Source organism: Astyanax mexicanus, chromosome 11 (genome assembly GCF_023375975.1).
Source record: "Astyanax mexicanus isolate ESR-SI-001 chromosome 11, AstMex3_surface, whole genome shotgun sequence".
Lineage (NCBI taxonomy): Eukaryota > Metazoa > Chordata > Actinopteri > Characiformes > Acestrorhamphidae > Astyanax > Astyanax mexicanus.
This window is the reverse complement of record NC_064418.1, coordinates 47689792-47711489: the sequence shown is the minus strand read 5'-3', so window position 1 is coordinate 47711489 and position 21698 is coordinate 47689792. Positions and strand designations below refer to the sequence as shown.

The 21698-nt window shown below is 41.2% G+C and overlaps 1 protein-coding gene across 1 annotated transcript; it reads right to left on the bottom strand.

The window, feature by feature from the left end:
- Nucleotides 1-130: 130 nt before the first annotated feature.
- On the bottom strand, nt 131-20180 carry si:dkey-230p4.1 (trichohyalin). The gene is made up of 24 exons (XM_049484891.1): nt 20022-20180; nt 18840-18907; nt 18147-18300; nt 17752-17883; nt 17021-17098; nt 16728-16798; nt 16327-16492; nt 16075-16181; nt 15594-15791; nt 15176-15368; nt 14907-15041; nt 14656-14804; nt 14289-14438; nt 12654-12810; nt 12408-12554; nt 12169-12278; nt 11394-11535; nt 10920-11113; nt 9451-9578; nt 4772-9344; nt 2449-3265; nt 1752-1811; nt 1230-1301; nt 131-603 (listed from the first exon to the last, which is right to left on the bottom strand). The coding sequence occupies exons 3-24, from the start codon at nt 18285-18287 to the stop codon at nt 376-378; spliced, it is 8148 nt and encodes a 2715-aa protein (XP_049340848.1). The 5' UTR covers nt 18288-18300; nt 18840-18907; nt 20022-20180; the 3' UTR covers nt 131-375.
- Nucleotides 20181-21698: the final 1518 nt, after the last annotated feature.

Genomic DNA, 21698 nt, shown 5'->3' with positions numbered 1-21698 from the left:
TGCATCTTATTTCCAACTATTTGAGTTATAATCTGATGTATGTATGATTTAAAAACTTTACATAATTTGGCAGTTTTGGTATATTTCAATAAAACAAAAGCAAAAAAAAAAAAAAAAAACTCAATCACTTTATTTTATTTTATTTATTACTTTATTAACCAAAGTAAAATAAACCAAAATGGGATTTCATCAATATATATCCGTATAAAAAAATAAATATAGTGTAAAAAATATAATACTTAAATACAAAGATCAGTCATTTAATGTAGTAACGAACATCTGGAATAATGAACCCTGAACAATTACAACAACTGCTACAATCACACTGTCAGCACTGTCCTCCTCTACTGTCAGTGCAGTGAGCTGGAGGTCCCGTCAGTTCTGGCTCAGGGAAAGTCTGTGTTCCTCCTCTCGGATGCTGAGGTCCAGTCTCTGGGTTTCAGACTCCAGAACCGGAGGATCGAGCTGCTGGGACACGACGGCCAGAGACTGGCTCAGGTCTTCTCTCAGAGACTGCAGCCGGTCACTGTTCTTCAGAGAGCGGTCGATAAACTCAGAGCGCTCCTGATGATCCTGAGCCAGCATCCGCCGCAGATACTCAACCTACACACACACACACACACACACACACACACACACACACACACTTAATTACTACAGAGTTTACCACTAAAACACCTCACAGAAAAAGTCCAGAGGATAGATAAACCAGCTGAGCACAAGTTGATTTTGATTATTTTAACTGCATGATTTTGAAGACTCTATAAACTCCCATAATGCATCATGATTTTTAATAAACACTGATGCATACTTCAAGAGATACATGTGCCAGGTCCTGCTGGAAAATGAAATCTACATCTCTATAAAAGTTGTCAGCAGAGGGAAGCATGAAGTGCTGTAAGATTCTGTGGGAAAACAAAACTGCACTGACTTTAGACTTGATAATAAAACACAGTGGATCAACACCAGCAGATCTCTCCAAACCATCACTGATCATCAGTAAATTTTACATTTCATTTGTCAATCATTTTTTTATATTCCAGAAGACATAGCTAACAGTTGTCAAAACATATTTAATGTTCTAATTTTGTAATAGTTTTTTTTTTTTGAAAAAAATCAATACATGCATAACTCAAACATAGAGAAGGTTTACATGTAAATTTCTCTTTTCCATTCTCTGTGTAAAAGTGATCTATCTGCAGTTCCTGCGCTGATTTCTCCTTCCTCACCTGTTCTGTCAGTTCTCCTACACGTTCTCTCAGCCTCTTCAGTTCATCAGCATCAGCCGGAGCGCCGCTATCCTGCACACAGATCACAGAATAAACACCAACACATCAGAGAACATTACAATACAGACCTCTGTATACAGCAATTTTAATGCTGTAGTAACAGATTAGCCTATTCTCTGCAGTTTGTTTACCAAAAGACTGGCTGCATTTCTCTGTGTAAATTGCTTACATGTGAGTAGCACTACTGAGGTAAACATGTTGTATCTTTTTTATATTCCAGAAGACATAATAGAATTAATAGTTTCGTAATTGTGAACAAAAGTCTTCATCTCCTCTGTTGTGTGATTTTATTTGGTTTTCAGCACATTCTTAATTGAATTCTGTGACGTTTGTTATTTGATATTTTAGAAGCTTTTCTACAAATTCTCTAGTTAACACTTCTATATTGTAGTAACTGTTAATTACCTGGTGGTTTATTACTGATAACCACTGTAAATATGTAAAAGAATTAAGAGTTCATACCTGAGTTGGATTGTCAGATTGTGAAAGCTGATGTTTCAGTTTGGTCCTCTCCATTTCAACCTAACAAAAAAAAGAAACACCAGTGTAAAGGTTTAGTGACTATAAAGGCGTAGAGTGTAAAGGTTAATTGACTATAAAGGCGTAGGGTGTAAAGGTGTAGCGTGTAAAGGATTACTGTATATAAAGAATAAGCGTCCAAAGGTTTAGCATGTAAAGGTTTGGTGAATAAAGAACTGTGTAAAGGTGTAGCGTGTAAAGGCGTAGAGTAAAAAGATTTAGTGACTATAAAGGCGTAGAGTGTAAAGGATTACTGTATATAAAGAAAAAGTGCCTAAAGGTATAGCATGTAAAGGTGTAGTGACTAAAGAAGAACTGTGTAAAGGTGTATCGTGTAAAGGTTTAGTGACTATAAAGACATCGTGTGTAAAGTCGTAGTTTGTAAAGGTTTAGTGACTATAAAGGTGTAGAGTTTAAAGGTTAATTGACTATAAAGGTGTAGAGTGTAAAGGTGTAGCGTGTAAAGGATTACTGTATATAAAGAAGAAGCGTCTAAAGGTTTAGCATGTAAAGGTGTAGTGTGCAAATATTTAGTGACTATAAAGGCGCAGAGTGTAAAGGCATAGTGTGTAAAGGTTTAGTGATTACAAAAGACGTAGTGTGTAAAGACATAGCGTGTGTAAAGGTGTAGCGTGTTTACCTGCTGCAGGGTAAGACGGAGCTGCTGTCTCTCAGTCTTCAGTTTCTCGATCCGCTGTTCCTGCCTGCTGTTTCTCTGCTGCAGCGCCCTCTGCTGGAGCTCCAGCTGAGCTACGGCTCTCTGCATGGTACTGACCCGCTCTCCTCCACCTTCTCCTCCATCTGTCTCCACTGCACCACTCTCTCCTGTTCTTCTCTCCAGCTGCTGAACTCTCTCTTTATACTCGATCAACTTCGCCTCAGTCTTCTCCAGAGCGCTTCTCATCCGCTGTCTGTCTTTCCCCAGCTCCTCCATTCTGTCTTTCAGAGAAAACACCTCCGACTCTCTGTCTCTCAGACGCTTCTTCAGCTCCTCTCTCTCTCTGTCCTGCAGGGAGATCTGTTCTTCTTTACCTTCATTTGTCCTCTGTGCTCTTTCCTTCTCTCTCACCTCCACATCCATTCGTTCAATTCCTCTCTCTTTCTCTTCCATCTCACTCTGCCACTCCTGCTCCTCCTTCCTCAGCGACTCCATCCTCTGCTCAAGATCTTCTAGCTGCTGTTTTTTCTCCGCCACTCGGTTCCTCAGTTCCTCCACGTCTCTGCTCTTCTGCTTCACCTCTCTGCTCAGGTTCCTCCTCCGTTCCTCCAGCTCTTTAATTCTCCCTCGTTCTCTGACCAAGTCTCTCTCTCTCTGCTCTGCTTTAATCTGTAAACTCTGCAGCTGCTCCTCCAGCTCCTCCATCCTCCTCACTTCTCCTTCCTCCATCATCAGTTCTGACTCTGGCCGCTGCAGCCTCTCCTGGAGCTCCTCCTTCTCCTTCTGCAGAACCTGAACTCTGCAGGTGGACGATACAGTGACAACATATCATCATCATAAAGACAGTTTCATAATTAAATAAATACAGTTTGACAAGATGACAATATCCTAATATTACTGATGCTCTATTTTTATTACAAAAATATTAGTGTTTAAATGTTTTTGCGATAAATGTTGGTGGTTTCATGAAGTCACTAATGTAATAAATGTTAAAGATAAATGTTGTTCTGGTGATAAAGCTTATCATTATGTTTGTTATTGTGACACTAATTGTTGATGTTATTGTAATCATGTTATTGCACTAAATGTTACTACAAGGTGTTGCTGTAATGTTATCAATAACATAAATGCAGTTATTGCTGTTAACTGTTATTGTACTAAATGTTTTCCTTGTGATAAATGCATTAAATGTTATCAATGCTACTGTGATCAATTTTTGCACAGTAAATATCATTACCATAAATTAAATTGTGATAAATATTATTGGGATAAACATCTTTGTGATTATTGTGTTTATGGTAGATAATATTTTTGTGTTATTGTGCTAAATGTTGTTAAGTGGTACGTTGTTGCAATAAATTGCGTTAAATGATAAAGTGATGAATGTTATCACACACCTGTTACAGTAAATAACAGCATAACATAACATAACATGCTGTGTGATAAATATTACTGTGCTATGGCATTTTGTGATGAATGTGATCGTACAATAAGAATATTGTGATGAATGTATTTGTGATTATTGTTTTTATGATAGATGATCTAGTATTTTAGTATTGTATTGCACTAAAAGTTTTTACTGTGATACATTGTTGCTTTAACAAACCTGTTACTGTAAATAACAGCATAACATAGCGTAACAAGCTGTGTGATAAATGTTACTTTGATGGATGTTATTACTGCAATGTTACTGAGCTATGGTATTTTGTGATTAATGTGATCGTACAATAAGAATATTGTGATGAATGTCTTTGTGATTATTGTTTTTATGGTATATGATAAAGTTATATTTTATTTTGCTAAATGTTATTACTGTGATACATTGTTGCCTTAACAAACCTGTTATTGTACAGATCATATAATAACCGAATGCTGTGTGATAAATATTACTTTGATGGAATTTGTTATTGCAATGTTTCTGAGCTATGGCATTTTGTGATGAATGTGATCAAACAATAAGAATATTGGGATGAATTTCTTTGTGATTATTGTTTTCATAGTAGATGATATTGTTATATGTTTTAATTGTGCTAAATGTAAGTGTTAAATGGTAAAATGTTAAATGTTATAATTATGAATGTTATTACAAATCTGTTATTGTAAATAACATAGAATAACAGGATGTTGTTGCATTGTTACTGTGCTATGGTGTTTTTGTGATTAATGTGATTGTACAATAAGAACACTGTGATAAATGTTACTGTGATAAATATGTTCAGTGAACTGACTGCTATCAGTTTTATTGGACAGTCATGATGATAAAGCTCTAAATATGAATTATTATTATTATATCACTCGTTCATACCTGAGCCGCAGATCTTCTGCTTCTTTTCTGGCCGTCCTCACGTCCTCCTCTCTTCCTCTCATCAGTTCTTCTTTCTTCTCCTTTAAAACGCTCCTCAGATGCTCCCCCTCTCGGTGGCTCTCCTGCAGGAGCTCCCTCAGCGTGGTCATCTCCTGCAGTCCGGCTCTCAGTCCTTCCCTCATCTTCTCCTTCTCCTCCTCTCGCTCCCTCACCTTCACTCTCTCCGCCTCCCGCTCCTCCGAGAGCCTCGCCACCTCCCGCCTGAGAGCCTCCACCCTCAGCACCATCTCCTCCATCTGCTTCCTCGCCTCCTTCAGCTCCTCCTCCTTCTGCTCCACCCTGTCTCTCTCTCTCCGGCTCTCCTCCCTCAGAGCGCTGAGGTCTCTCTCCCTCCTCTTCACCTCCTCCTCCAGGCTGAGGTGTTCTCGCTGAAGCTCCTCCACCTTGATCCTCGCAATCTCTTCCTCCACCCGTCTTTCTCTCAGCTGCTTCATCCCTTCTTCTGCCCGCCTCAGAGCCTCCTCGGCTCGTTCCTTCTCTCTCTCTCCGTCCTCCGCTCTCATTTTCAGCCTACGAATCTCTCCATCACTCTCTCTAACGAGGCGTGACAGTTTATCCAGCTCCACCCTCAGTCTCTCGCTCCTCTCTTCCGTCACTCGCACTCGCTCCCTCTCTCCGTCCGCCCGGCTCTGCTCCAGGTGGAGTGTTAGCGTATGGTCAGACAGCTCTCTCTCTCTTTCTCTGCGCAGGTTTCTCTCGTTCTCCAGCTCCGCCCTCGCCTCCTTCAGGTTCTCCCTCAGCTTCACCACCTCGTCCCGCCTCTCCTTCTCCTCTTTTTCTTGTCGCTCTATCGTTTGTCTCAGTCTGAGAGAGTCCTGCTCTCTTGTTCTTAGAAGTCGGGTCTGTTTCTCCAGCTCTTCCTCTCGTTCTTCTGCTCTTCTTTTACTCATTTCTTTGCTCTCTCGCTCCATCTCCTCCATCCTCGCTCTGGTCTGCTTCATCTCTTCTTCCATCTTTTTCTTTTCCTCCTCTCTTACTTCTATCTCCTTCATCCTCAGTTCCGACTTGATCCGTTCTTCCCTCACTGCATCCTCTGAAATGTTCTTCTCCTTAATTATTCCCTCCATCCTTCTTTTCAGAACTTCTATCTCTCCATCCTTCCTCTCCACCTCTCCTTTCAGCTTCTCCTCAAACCTCATCTTTTCTTCCTCAGACAGCTTCTTCCATTCCTCCTCTCTTTCTTCTCTTTGCTTCATCCTCAGCTCCAACTCTGTCCGTTCCTCTCTCAGTTTGTCCTCCACCTCGTTTCTCTCCTCCGTTATTCTCTCCATCCTTCTTTTAAGCACCTCTAGTTCTCCTTTCAGCTTCTCCTCTACTCGGTTTCTCCTCCCCTCCTCCAGCTTCTTCCATTCCTCCTCTCTTTCTTCTCTTTCCTTCATCCTCAACTCCAACTCCATCCGTTCTTCTCTCAAATTCTCCAAATCAGCATTCTTCTCCCTCAGTTCATCCTCTGCCACATTTCTCTCCTCTGTTATTCCCTCCATCCTTCTTCTGAGGACCTCCATCTCTCCTTTAAGCTTCTCCTCTGCTCTGTTCCTACTCTCTTCCACTTTTATCCTTTCTTCCTCTACCAGCATCTTTGTTTCCTCCTCTCTTTCTTCTCTCTCCTTCATCCTCAACTCCAAGTCCATCCGATCATTCCTCAATTTCTCTAAATCAGAGTTCTTCTCCTTTAGTGTTCTCTCCATCCTTCTCCTGAGCTCCTCCATCTCTCCTTTCAGCTTCTGCTCCACCCTAATCTTCTCCTTCTCTGCCAGCTTCCTCCTTTCCTCCTCTCTTTCTTCTCGCTCGTTCATCCTCAACTCCATCTCCATCTGTTCTTCCCTCAGTTTCTCCAATTCAGTGTTTTTCTCCCTCAGTTCATCCTCTGCCGCGTTTCTCTCATTTGTTATTCCCTCCATCCTTCTTCTAAGTTCAGCCATCTCTCTCTTCAACTTTTCCTCCACTTGGTTTGTCCTCTCCTCCATCCTAATCTTCTCCTCTTCCACCAGCATCTTTGTTTCCTCCTCTCTTTCTTCTCTCTCCTTCATCCTCAACTCCAACTCCATCCGTTCTTTTCTCAATTTCTCTAATTCTGAGTTCTTCTCCTTTAGTGTTCTCTCCATCCTTTTCCTGAGCTCCTCCATCTCTTTTTTCAGCTTCTCCTCCACATGGATTTTCTCCTTCTCTGCCAGCTCCTTCCATTCCTCCTCTCTTTCTTCTCTCTCGTTCATCCTTAACTCCAGCTCTGTCCGTTCCGCTTTCAGTTTCTCTAATTCTGCGTTCTTCTGTCTGAGGTTTTCCTCCGCATCATTTCTCTCCTCTGTTATTCCCTCCATCCTTCTTCTGAGCTCCTCCATCTCTCCTTTCAGCTTCTCCTCCACCCTCAATCTTTCTTCCTCATCCAGCTTCCTCTGTTCTTTCTCTCCTTCTTCCCTTTCATTCATCCTCAACTCAAACTCTGTCCGTTCTTCTTTCAGTTCCTCCAACTCCGCTACCTTTTCCCTCAGTTTGTCCTCCGCACTGTTTCTCTCCTCCGTTATTCCCTCCATCCTTCTTCTGAGCTCCTCCATCTCTTCTTTCATCTCCTCCTCAGCTTGTATTCTCCTCTCCTCCTCTCTCATTTTTTCTTCCTCAGCCAGCATCCTCTGTTCCTCCTCTCTTTCTTCTCTCTCATTCATCCTCAACTCCAACTCCATCTTTTCTTCCTTCAGTTCCTCCAACTCTGCCTTCTTCTCTCTCAGTTTATCCTCGGTCTTGTTCCTCTCCTCTATTATTCTCTCCATCCTTCTTTTCAGCGCCTCCATTTCTCTTTTCATCTTCTCCTCTGCTCTGTTCCTCCTCTCCACCACCTGCTTCTTTCTTTCCTCCTCTCCCTCTTCTCTCTCCTTCATCCTCAGCTCTAACTCCATCCGTTCTTCCCTTGATTTCTCTAATTCTGAGTTCTTCTCCTTTACTTTTCTCTCCATCCTTTTCCTGAGCTCCTCCATCTCTTTTTTCAGCTTCTCCTCCACACGGATTTTCTCCTTCTCTGCCAGTTCCTTCCATTCCTCCTCTCTTTCTTCTCTCTCCTTCATCCTCGACTCCAGCTCCATCCTTTCTTCTTTCAGTTCATCCAACTCAGCTGCTTTCACCCTCAATTTGTCCTCAGCCAGTTTTTTCTCCTCCATTATTCTCTCCATTCCTCTTTTCAGTGCCTCCATTTCTCCTTTTATCTTTTCCTCTGCTCTGATCCTTTTCTCCTCTGCTTGCTTCTTTCTTTCCTCCTCTCTTTCTTCTCTCTCCTTAATCCTCCACTCTAGCTCCATCCGTTCTTCCCTCACTTTCTCTAATTCTGTGTTCTTCTCTTTCATTGCTCCCTCCATCCTTCTTCTGAGCTCCTCCATCTCTCCTTCCAGCTTCTCCTCCACTTCTGTCCTCTTCTCCTCTGCTCTCATCCTTTCTGTCTCCACCAGCTTCTTCCATCCCTCCTCTCTTTCTTCTCCCTTCTTTATCCTCAGCTCTAATTCTGTCCGTTCTTCCCACAGTTCCTCTAACTCTGCGTTCTTCTCCCTCAGTTTATCCTCTGTTTCGTCTCTGTCCTCCGTTATTCCCTCCATCCTTCTTCGGAGCTCATCTATCTCTCCTTCTCTCTGGTCTAACTCTCTTTTCATCTTGCTCTTTTCATCCTTCTGCACCTCTTCCAACTTGCTCCATTCTCTGTCTCTAGCTCTCTCTCTTTCCTCCAGCTGTGTTTTTTCATCCTCCAGAATCATCGCTCGTTCCTCTAATCCCTCCTTCTCCTTCACCTCTTTCTCTAATCCCTCCATCTCTTCCTCTAAGGAATGGAGGCTGGACCTCAGTTCCTTTATCTCATCCTCCTTTTTCTTCATCTCTTCCTCTCTTTCTCTCAGCAACCTCGTCAACTCGTCTCGCTCTTCCTCCACTCTCTCCATCTCTCCCGCTCTCCTCCTCCATCGCTCCGCCTCATCCCTTGCTTCTTTGGCTGCTTTCTCCAGATCTCTCCTCTCTTTCATCCATTGCTTCTCCTGCTCCTCTCTCGCTCTTTCTCTCAGTCTCTTCTCCTCCTCTGCTCTTTCCTTCAACTCCTCCACCTTCTTCTCCAGCATCTCTCGCTCTTTCTCTCTCTCCCGCCGGCTTTCCTCCGCCCTCTGCCTCCACCTCTCCACTTCCTCCCTCGTTTCCTGCAGCCGTCGCTCCGCCTCCATCATGCTCTCACTTGCCCGCTCAGATTGCTCCTCGTTTTCTTTGGTAAGCGCCTCCATCCTGCTCCTCAGCGCCTCCATCTCTCCATCTCTCTGCCCCAGCTCCGCACTTAGCTCCTCCCTCTCTCTCTGCCAGCTCTCTCGTTCCCTCTCCTGCTCCGCCTCTCTCGTTCGGTGCTGCTCTAAATCTCTCAGCAGCTTTTTCAGCTCTGCTTCGCTCTCCTCCTTCTCTGTTTCACTCCTCCTCCTCTCCTCCTTCGCTCCATTGCGCTCCTTCTCCCTCAGAGCCGTCTCTCTTTCCAGGGCTGTCCTCACGCACTCCACTTCACCTACACACACACACAGTATCATATCATACAATAACACACAATATTTGATAAATAAATGGTAAAATAATGAAAGCAATCATTTAAAAACTCATAGAGAAGACCTCACCTTGTAGAGCATCTTTAGCCTGCAGGAGGGTTTGGACCTGCAGCTCGAGCTGTGAGCGCTGGACCTCCAGAAACGAGACATGGTCCTGAACATCACCCAGCTGCTGCTGCAGACGTGCACTTAAATCCCTACAAACATCATCAATAAAATTAATAACAGGGGTGAAAATCACGATTCTGTGATTCAGTGATTCTCAATATATCATAAGACAACTCTCTATGACAGGGGTGTCCAAACTACAGCCCGTGGGCCATTTGCGGCCCATTTCCTTTTTTGGAGCGGCCCGCGAGTTATAGTATTTTAGAAATAGAATGAAAGTTGGCCCGCTGTTAAGCAGGTTTTTATAATGTGAGATTCAAAGTTTAAACGCTAGGTGTCAGAAACAGGCCAAAGAGTCGGAGAGAGTGCGCAGTTATAGGGCAGAAAAACGGGGCAAAAGAGTCTAAAAGCGGAGAGGGTGCGCATTTTTAGCGCAGAAAAACGGGCCAAAGAGTCTAAAAGCGGAGAGGGTGTGCATTTTTAGCGCAGAAAAACGGGCCAAAGAGTCTAAAAGCGGAGAGAGTGCGCATTTTGAAAAATCTTAGTTTATTTCATTATTTGTTTTATTACAGAGTCTGTGGCCCGTGACTTCAAATATATTTCTCCTTCTGGCCCCCAACAAAAAAGTTTGGACACCCCTGCTCTATGACACTTCACAGCATCTGTGTTACTTAAAGAGAATAAAATTCTCCTATAATAAAAGCCAAATAATACCAAGAAATATGAATTTATTGGTGTTAGATTAACACAATTTTAACAATCAATAATGAACAATGTACAATAATATGCATAGCTGACACTGAAAACATATCTTCCAAGTGTGGCTTTTATTATTCCAATGGTGTAAAATAGCCATAAACTGCCATAAATACATGTATGAGAACATTTCTGCCACTGTGAAAATGCCTAGGTAAAACACAACTAGTCTCAACCTTTTTTTTAAACTGTGTAACATATGCTTAAAGAAAAACTAAACAAAAAAATAATTAATTCTAAAAATATTAAATATTAATATTTGATGACACATATAGATAATGTAGTCGTGCAAACGAGAACTATACAATATATTGAACCATACCAATATTTTGTGCTACCGCTAATTAATAACACTAATATAATGTTGATAGCACTATCAATAACAATTATAACACCTCCAATATCAATGTCATCAAACACATTAAAAGCACCACTAATATTAGCATAAAAACAAAAAAATAATAGCAAAATCATTGACAGTCCTATCAATACTATTTATGTCTACTTCTTATAGATCTCTATTATTTTACATCTTAAATATTATACGGTATATTTTTTCCTACATGTGTCCTAACAGCTTCCGTGTTAATTGTGGCAAATCTCAAATCTTTAACCCTATTAATTAACAATATATAATTAAATACTCACACACTCAGTGACAAGGGAGTGTTTACCTGAGCTCATCTCTGTCCTGTTGTATCTCATCCCTCTCTCTCTCCACAGCGTTTACTCTCTCCTCCAGCTGCTCTCTCTCTCTCTCCACCTCCTCTTTCTCTCTCTCCGCTCTCCTCTCTCGCTCCGCTGCTCGGCTCAGCTCCTCCTGAGCTTCAGCCAGATCATCACACACCACCCTGTACTGCTCACACAGCTGATACACACACACACACACAGTAACAGACACAGATACATATATTAGTTTCAGTATCATTATAAAAATGTTGATTTTTTACACCAAGTATCGATATGATACAATCGAAAACATACCATATATATTGTGAACGATATATTGTCCCACCCCTAATATACATTGTGTATTCTGATACCACACTATGACAATTAACTATTCTGACTGAGTAAGATTATCCAGAACTAAGCATTTCACATCAAACCCACCAAAACCATTTTAAATAACTGACTGAAATCTATACCTGTTCATTCTTCTCTCTCTCCTCAGCTAGAGCAGATGTCTCTTGCTCTCTCTCCTCTCTCAGTGTCTGTATTTCTGTCTGTAGCTCTCTCTCTCCAGCTCTGAGCTGCTGAAGGACGTCCAGATCCGTCTCCCTGCCAACCCTGAAACACACACAGAATCTGATAAATAACATAGTAATGGAGAATTCTTGATTCCACCTTAAATGGTCACTAGGACAATATATCACTGTACAAACAATGACCATAAACAATACTGTAGTCATTTCAAGAGGATTTCATGATACTGATATAAAAATTATTCTTTGTTTTGCATGTCTGTCACTCTTAAAAGTTTCAGATCATTAAACTAATTTTAATAATAGTTAAAAAATGCAGTTTTTAAATGAATGCCCAGTCTCATTCTTATGGTGGAGTCGTGAAACGCTGACATTAACTGAGGCAAGTGAGGCCTCTTGTGACCTCTTGGATGAGTCGTCACTGCACTCTTGAGGTAATTTTGTTCAGCAGAAATTGTGTAAAACTGATTCCAATAAATCCATAATTGCTGATATTTGATTATTTAGGACTATTTTATTCTCAGCAGTAACACAGAAGCTGTGAGGTATCATAGAGAATTTTCTTATATTGATATATCATGTATCGCTGAATCACAGTATTGTGATATCATCGTTATCATGGGAAAAGTATTGGGATAATATTGTATCGAGAGATGCCCGGAGATTCCCACCTCTAGTACATATTGGGTCCATCGGTTAGATGATTTAAAAGTCAGACCTTAACTCTGCTGTTTCCACTGTAACAGCCTTCAGCTCCCTCTGCAGGGCCGCCACCTCAGAGCTGAACTTCTGCAGCTTTAACTGAGCTTCAGCCACCTCCTCCTCCAGCTACACACACACACACACGCACACACACACAGAGATAAACACAGACAAGAGGAAATTATGGCTCTGAATCTCATCCCATCTAAAAGTATTGTACAAGGGGTGCTCACAAATATTTTGATATATAAAAACCTGTAGTGTGCGGATGTTGTGCTCTCTCTTATCCTGGACCAGGGCTTCATTTAAGGCGGACATTTTCTCCAGAGCATCTCTTACATCTGCTGCTTCTCTCTTCAGCAGAGTGTGAGCGGACGAGAGAGATAGCAGGGACTGACGAGCCTGAGAGAGAGAGAGAGAGAGAGAGAAAGAGTGAAAGTGAGGTGGTGCAGGTCAGTGGGTGTAGCTGAGATAAAGTTTACGCTGATTTAAGTAGTTTACCTGCAGCAGAGCATCCTTATTCTCCTCCGCCTCCTTCTCGGCCCGTGCTCTGTCCAGCCGCTCTCTCTCCAGCGCCCCCTGCAGGCTGTGCAGCTCCACACGGCTGCGGCTCTCCCTCTCGCACAGCTGTGCGTTCTCCAGAAGCTCCGCCTCCAAACTAAAACAACATCGGTGTTTCTGTTCATTACAGTATAAAACAACTCACCAACCAATCCCTTAGGCCTACAGCAGTTTAGCTCCACCCATTAAGTCTATAGCAGTTCAGCCCAATCAATTCGGCCTACAGCGGTTTAGCCCCACCCATACAGCCTTCAGGAAATAAGCCCCACCCCTTCAGTCTACAGCACTTTAGCTCCACCCATTCAGCCCAATCATTTCAGCATACAGCACTTTAGCCTCATTCCTTTAGATCTGTGTGTTACTTGGGCTGCGTCCAGAAACCCCAAAAGTGTCTCCTTTTTCCTACCGATCCTCCTCCTCTCCTCCGTGACCCGGAAACTGATTTCGTGACGCCATCTTGCCGCCTGTCCGAATACCGTAGGAGATGAAAGAAGCCGCTTAAAATCCACCTGTAGTAGACTTCCAACGGAGGGTGCATCAGTGTATCCTACTCCGGAAGACTTTTAAGGATTTTTAATGACATCACTGCATCCACGCCCACAGAGCACGCAAAAATGGGGAAGGCAACGCCCAAATATACGTCATAAACATATTAATTAACTAGGTTCCTTATCTAATTAAACAGCCAGTAAAGCAGTAATATAATTTATAGTTTAGATAAACTGTATGCTCAGTAAAACTATATTTATGACCCTATGTGTATCATGTTATACATATAAAAACATATATTATTTATAATATATATATATATATAATTTTTATTAATTCATTTATTTACTTATTTATTTTAACTTAGGGACTGATGAGGAAACTGAATCCCTCATAAGGCTGAGGTCAGAGAGGGCTGCCAGAGTCACTGGTCAGAGATGCGGCCACAAATGCGGCTGGGAGTACTCAGGATTTTATTGGAATATCTGAATTTTTAGCTGTGTGTGATAGTAATGTTCTGAAACGTGCTGAAAGTGAGCGTTGTGATTGGCTCAGTTCAACGGTAGTCAACATCCTATCTAAAAGGGATCAGCTGTCCCATTTCCCCAATTACAGCTCCTTCCCTCCATTCCTCCTCCTCCTCTCCTCTCCTCGATTCCTCCACCTTCTTCCGGGGTAGGAGAGGAGGAGTAGGAAAGGAGGAGTAGGAGAGGAGGAGTAGCAAAAGTTTCTGGACGCAGCCTTGGTAGGTGAATCTGTGCTTCTGAGCAGGTGTGTGTGTGTGTGTGTGTTATTAAGCAGGTCTATGTGTGTGTGCACTACTGTGCAGGTGTGTGTGTGTGTGTTTGTATATTACTGACTGTGTGTGTGTATTACTAAGCAGGTGTATGTGTGTGTGTTTCTGGGTTAAAATGTGTGTGTGTATTGCTGACTGTGTATGTGTGTGTGTGAGTTTTTAAGCAGGTGTCTTTATGTGTTTCAGAGAAGGTGAGTTGAGTGTGATCAGGTGTCTTTGTGCTTCCCTGTAGGTGTGTTTTATTCTGGAGGTTTTGTGTGTGTGTGTGTTTGTGTGTGTGTGTTAGTTACCGTCTCTGTGTCTCTCTTTGCTGTTCCTGTCTCTCCTCCTCCTCTCTTGCTCTTTGCTCAGTCAGCCGCTCATGCTCTCTCCTTAGCTCCTCCTCCCGCCACTGGCTCTCCTCCAGCTGCTTCTGAACACACGCCACCATCTCTCTCTCACTTAAAACACACACACACACTTTAGTACAGAGCAGATAAAGCTCTGAAGGAATTAAAATGTGATTAAGTGGGGCTAGAGTGCTGCAGGTCAAGTGTTGGAGCTAAACTGGTATGGGCTGAATGGGTGGAGCTAAACTGCTGTAAGCTGAATGGGTGGTCCTACATTGTTGCAACTAAATGGGTGGGGTTTAACTGCTGCAGGCTTGGGGATTCTCACCTGCTGAGTTGTGTGTTAGCACGCTGTAACTCCGCCTCTTTGTTGCTGAGCTGATCCTCTAACTCCGCCATCTCTCTGTCTATCTCTGTGATTCGCTGATCCTGAGAGTGTGTTTCCAGCTTCATTCTCTGCAAACTCCCCTCAGCCTCCTAATACACACACACACACACACACACACACACACAATTAACTCTTCAGAAAGGAATAACCATTTTCCTGTAAGTTTATTATTAAATGTGATGCATACACACCTGCAGCTCCTGGTGTTTCCACAGGAGGGCGCTCTCAGCCTGAGCAATAATAGCCAGTAGAGCAGGCAGACCGTTATTAGAGTGGTCACTCATCCTGGACTGTCCCTCCAGCTTCTGAGAACTGAGCACCCTGTACTGAAAACCAGGAAACACACACCAGCCTGTTTAACACACTGCAGGTCTAGCGCCTCTGCTGGCTGGTTGCAGTATAATACAGGAACTCTGATGAAGCTCTGTTTAAGGGTCAGTGAAATGAACAGTGTGTTTACCAGCTTTTTGACAGCCTGCTGGACCGACTCCAGGTTTCTCTCAGTCTCTTGGTGTTTCTCCATCTCCTCCTCTTCCTCTCTCTGCCTCATCTCTCTCTCCTCCTCTTCCTCTCTTTGCCTCCTCTCTCTCTCCTCCTCCTGCCTCTGTCTCTCACTCTCCAGGGCTTGGACAGTCACTGTTAACTCTTCAATCCTGTAAACAACAATTATGACAACAAAATAACATTAAATACACATTTTTCTCTTAATGTACCTTTAACACAATGTATGTAAATGTGCTCTGTCCTGATAGGCTGCCCTGTATAATGCTTTGTTAAAAAAAGACACTAAAATGCGAGGAGCTAAACTGATGTAGACTGAATGGGTGGGGCTAAAACTCAGTCTTCTGAAAGGGTAAAGTCCACTGATTCCTACTGACCTAGACCTGAGCTGCTGGGTGAGGCTCTCCTGATCATCTAGATGGTTAGTGGTGGACGTTTCCTGGTTCAGTTCCTCAAGGGTCATTGGCCCGGTGGAGGAGGAGAGGACGGAGGGGCGGGGCACCACGGGAGGGAAACCCATTGAGAACAAGGTTGATGACAGACGAGAAAACTCCGCCCTCAACTCCCACAGATCCCTGCTCAAAACAAACATCCAAATTCAATACAGTTTATTTTAAATTTAATTAAGAACCTACTCATTGTTTAGCATTATCATTACTATTACTATAAGTTATAGTTCATTCTACATTCAGTTTGAAAGATAAAAGTCTGCATTTCATTCTTAATTATTAATTAAGAGCAAGGAAAAAGATGTGTGTGTGTGTGTGTGTAGCTGTTAGCCTGATAGCTAAGCTAACAAAAGCACTAGAACAGTTCCTGTATCTGTGTTTAGATCAGGTGTTTTCTGTTTTTCCTCACTTGTCTGTGGCGGTTTTCACAGTGTGGCACTGACGCCTCAGAGACACAGCTTTACCCCACAGCATCATCAGCCTGGCCCGCTCTGCAGATACACACCCCACCAGGACCTGCAGCACACACACACACACACACACACACACACACACATACACACACACACACACACACACAGATAAAAATGACCACATTAGAAGAGAGTGTCCATTTACTTTTGACTAGATTAATTTTTTAAAAACTTTGGCTATCCCATACCTCTTTCTCTTTTTGCCAATCAATCTCCCTCTGCCCCGCCTCTTCCACTGCTCTCGACCAATCTGCTGTCAGCTTCCTGAGATCGTCCTGCAGGGTTTGGTTGGCCTCTGCTGATTGGCTGAGTTGAGAGCGCAGTAAAGCATTCACCTCCACCAACGCCACACTCCTAAACACACACACACATTAATACAGCAAGTTTTTTGGGACAGTATATCACAATAATATACACATTATTATTGTTATTATTCGCATTGTTGTTGATGTTATCAAATATATTAATATCTATTGACGTATTCACGAGCTAAAGACCGCCCACCTGACCACCCTGACACTGACTGAAACTAACCATCTAGTTTAAACCAGTTACAGTGATCCATAATTGTAATCAACACCCATCTCACCTCTGCTGTTCCTCCTCCAGCCTGATGAGGGTGCTCTCTAGAGTATCACTGTGCTCGTCTCTCAGCACTCTCTGTAAAAATAGAACACAAACAGCATGTTTAATAGAAGCGTATAATACAATCCAATCCAATACAACACATTAAAACAAAAATAATAGGTAACAAAAAAAATTATCATCAGTATCAGGCCAGTATCAATATGTTATTATTTTTACGTTATCAGGCATAGTTACTTATTTATTCATTTTTATTAGGTATTGATCATTAAATGTGTGCATGTGTAGGTTTCTTACCTCTTTCGCTCTGCGCTCTCTCTCCTCTGTTAGAACCTGGTGCTCCATCCGCTCACAGCGTGCCCTGTACTCCAACACCTACACACACATACACAGACACACACAGATACACAGACACACACAAGACCAATTGGTTCTTTTGGCAGTGTGGGCAATGTGCAAAGTCCTGCTGGAAAATGAAATCCTCATCTCCATTAAAGATGTCAGCAGGAAAACAAAACTGCACTGACTTTAGGCTTGATAATAAAACACAGTGGATCAACACCAGCAGATGACATGTATCTCCAAACCATCACTGATTGGTGGAAACTTCACACTAGACCTCAAGCAGTTTGGACTGTGTGTCTCTCCACTCTTCCTCCAGACTCTGCTCCCTTGATTTAGAAATTAAATGTAAAATGTACTGATGATCAGTGATGGTTAGGAGAGACATGTCATCTGCTGGTGCTGATTATAGATCTGTGTGTAATACATCTGTATAATACATGAGTTTAAATTTTTAGCTGAATTGCTGAAATAAAGTAATTTTTATTTTTTGAGATGCACCTGTATATTAATATTTTTGCTACATTAGATGAAGAAAGAGACTGTGTGTGGTAAGCAGATAAAATGGAACAATACTGGTACTTAGTTAAACTGCTATAGCTTGAGTGGGTGGAGCTAAAAGGTGGGATGCAACAGTAGATATTTTTAAAATTAAGTAAAGTCTGTACTGGTTCAGGATGACCCACCTTTTGCTGCAGTTTGTGGATGAGCAGAGCTTGCCGAGCCTCCCTCTCTCGCCCCTCTCTCACTCTCCTCCTCCACTCCCTCTGATCACCATCCATCCCCAATGCCACAGGGGGGTCTACCACTCGAGAGAGCTATACATACACACACAAACCAGATTAGTAAATTAGTAAATAAATAATACAATTTATGGCCATGAAAATAATAATACACTCTATCTGTCTATTAATATGGATAAGCAGGACCTGATTGATTGAATATTGTTTCTCGAGTGGATCTAGAGTGTAACTACTGCTCTGTTTAAGGTGGAACAGAAAATTAAAAAACTACATTTTGCTAAACTATTGCTTTATTAAGAGGCGTGTTCTGAGCAACAGTCACAGCTACACTGCCTCACCCGCAAGGTTAGTGCCTCTGTCCGAGACTGGAGCTCATCCCTTTCTGCCCGGCTCTCGGCAAGCTCCTCCTCCAGTCTGGATAACTCCTCCCTCAGCTCCGCCCTCTCATTCTGCCAGCCAGTTAACAGCTCAGACTCCATCCTGTAGCATCACCTATTAAATAAAGCAAACAGAAAATGAACCCTTTTTGCTGCTTTGTAGAACCATCTACATGAGGTTTCCTCAATGCAGAAAACTACTTGCACATTAAAACTTTAACTTAAATAGATTTTATTAACATCGCATCTGCAGTATGCTTCTGATTAACTGGTGGCCAAAACATCAACTACTGTCAAGTATATCAGTGGACAGGGCCTTTTTATTGTTAACTTTGAGGGCCATGGTTACAGTAACAGTGTTTGAAACTACCTCCACCATGTTTGGAAGCTGTATCTTCTTATTCCAAAGTAGTTGATCTGCTTCATAATGTTACTCTACACCACCGAGAGTTTAATCAGGGTAAAATATTTTTTTAATGTACCATCCAAAAAGGATTCTGTCTCCTTTCTTAAATCTTGAAATATTAAGGATTGTGTTCACACTGTTAGCAATGGTGCAGAAGCAATTATTTCTTGGACCTGTGTAGTGCACACACTGTAAGAAGCCAGGCCTCATTCAAGACTCCCGAGCCTCCTGAGGGGTGAGTGACTCACCTGAGCTGACCTGAAACTGCTATTAGGGCTGGAAAACACTGCTGAAGACCAGCTTCTAAATGAAACACCTGCAGACAGAGAGCAGAAGATCCACCTGAACTTCATCACACAGCCTTCATTTAACTCACATTATAGCTCAGCTTCTGATCACTGGGAATCTGTACATTCATCTGTGAGGGAAAAACTGACTAAAAACAGTCAGTATATATATATATATATATATATATATATATATATATATATATATATATATATATATATATATATATAAATACAGTAGCTAAATAAATAAATACAGTACCCAAATAAATAAATACAGTAGAAAAAATTACAAATAAATGTAGTTAAATAAGTACAGTGGCTAAATAAGTAAATACAGTAGCTAAACAAATGCAGTATCTAAATAAATACAGTATCTAAATAAATACATACAGTACCTAAATAAATAATTACAGTAGAATTTATTTAACAAATAAAGTAGTTAAATAAGTACAGTAGCTAAATAAATAAATACAGTAGCTAAATAAATGCAGAAGCGAAATAAATACAGTAGCTAAATAAATAATTAAAGTAGCTACATAAGTACAGTAACTAAATTAATAAATCCAGTCCCCAAATAAATAAATATAGCAGACAAATGAATAAATAAATAAAGTAGCTATAAGGACAGTAGCTAAATAAATAAATAAATACAGTAGCTAAATAAATATAGTAGCTTAATAAATACAGTAGCTACATGAATAAATACAGTAACGTTAGCTACATGAATAAATACAGTAGCCAAATAAATACAGTAACTAAATAAATAATTACAGTATCCAAATAAATACATACAGTAGCTAAATAAGTACTGTAGCTAAATAAATATAGTAGCTAAACAAATAAAGTAGTTAACGTTAAATGAATAAATACTGTATCAGAAAATAACTAACATTATAAAAATATTGAACAGTGATTAATGATATTTAACACGGGCTTAGAGTTATTCATAGTCCAGCTCTAAACTCTAAACTGTCTAAATGAGAGTAATCAGAGTTAATAATAAATATATAACGTTACATGGGTTAAATAAGTAACGTGTTATCAGTGTTATCATTAGCAGCTCAGCTGATAGTTAACTAACTAAGTTAGCTGACTCGAGTTAGCAGCAGAGCTAAACAGTTTAATTTTTAAAGTGTTTACCTGCAGATGCCGCTCCCTCCATTAAACCCCATCACACAGGAGTTTATCACCAGTTAATCCAGTCCGTTTTTTAATCCGCATTATTTTAAATCGGTTTATTTATCCCCAGTGTGAGTGAGAGATGTGCAGTGGGCGCTGCAGGAGGGACTCTTATTGTGAAAGAACAGAGCGGGAAGTCTCTCTGCGTGGATTTGGACAGCGCCGCCTACTGGGTGGAGATGCGCATGCGCGAAACAAACCGCTCGCTTATTTAAATGTCTTTTTTTTATTTTGTTTTTTTTTTAGAAGACATTACTATTCTATTCATATAAAATATTTTTTGCTGTTTAATAGTTTCTATGAACCGTGGACACTGTTTAAAAAAAACAGGTATATTATTTCCTATTATATATTGCTATCTCATTATTTAAAGTATTTTCAGATAATGTTATTTTAGATAATGGTAATTATTTTGAGATTTTTTTTGACTATTATTTAATACAATATCAGTAAAAACTTTGCACATACCCCTTCAAACTTAACCCCTTTTTTTATTAATTTCTACATTGCTGATTATTATTGAAGACACCAAAACTATTAAAAACTATTATTTCTATTCTTCTGCGTTTTAATTTATGTTTAAGTATGTTTCTTTTTGTATTGCGTTGTTGCTGATGGATGCCTACATTTCCTTCAGGATAAATAAAGTATCTCTCTATGTATCTCTAAAGGTCGCATTCCATATGAGCTGTTTTTTTGTAAGCTCCGTTGTTTCTGTACAACCCTGCTTTATTTCACTGAATAACTGGTCTCTGAAGAAATGCAGGATTTCGGCTCTTGCTCATGAACAATCGTTCATGCAAACATATCATCTCTGATTGGCTAACAGCTCTGCAAAAGAGAACGTCTACCTGCCTTCCCCACAGTCAATTTTACAGCTCTAAAACTGTTTTTCAGAGATACAAGATATAAAGATATAGCGCTGAGTGCTAAAGTTAACTCTTTAACTTCACTTAACGTCAAACTCCCCGCGTCTGAGCAGCTATCCCCTTCTAGAAGTACAAAAGAAGTGTGTGTATGTGTGTGTGTGTGTGTGTATTCTGCAGGGTAAGCGTGCCGTGGTTGGGACTAATCCAGTATAAGCTGCTTATGACAGGGTGTTCAGATTGGGACGTGAATGAATAGAGAGGTAGTGTGAGGATCCTGTTGAGGGTGTTGGAGTGTGTAGGCTGTGTTTAGAGTGTGTGTGAGTCTGTGCAGTGTGTGACTGGTTCTGACCGGACTGTGAAGAGGTGTTTGGAGGCAGTGTTGTGGGACTTTGGGTTCTGGTCCTCTGATGGAGACGGAATAACCCTGAGAACTGGATGTTTCCCAGCAGCCTCACCTGAGCATCAGGGCTCGGCCTCTGGGTGTACAGGACACAACCGGGGGACTTTTATTATCTATTTTCCATTCATTTGTTTTAATGCAGGTAGATTGATTGATTGATTAATTTTCATTTATTTATTTACTTTTATTATTTATTTTATTGCTATTGTCCTTTTTAATGCGTGCACAGGTGTGTAGTTGTCTTGGTTTATTAATTTTGTATTTATTCATAATTGATTTTTTGCATAGTGTGAGATAGAGTGAGAAGGCACATCTGGTTTGTTTTTTCTTTGTACCCTATTACAAAGTTGGTGTATTTTGGTAAACTGT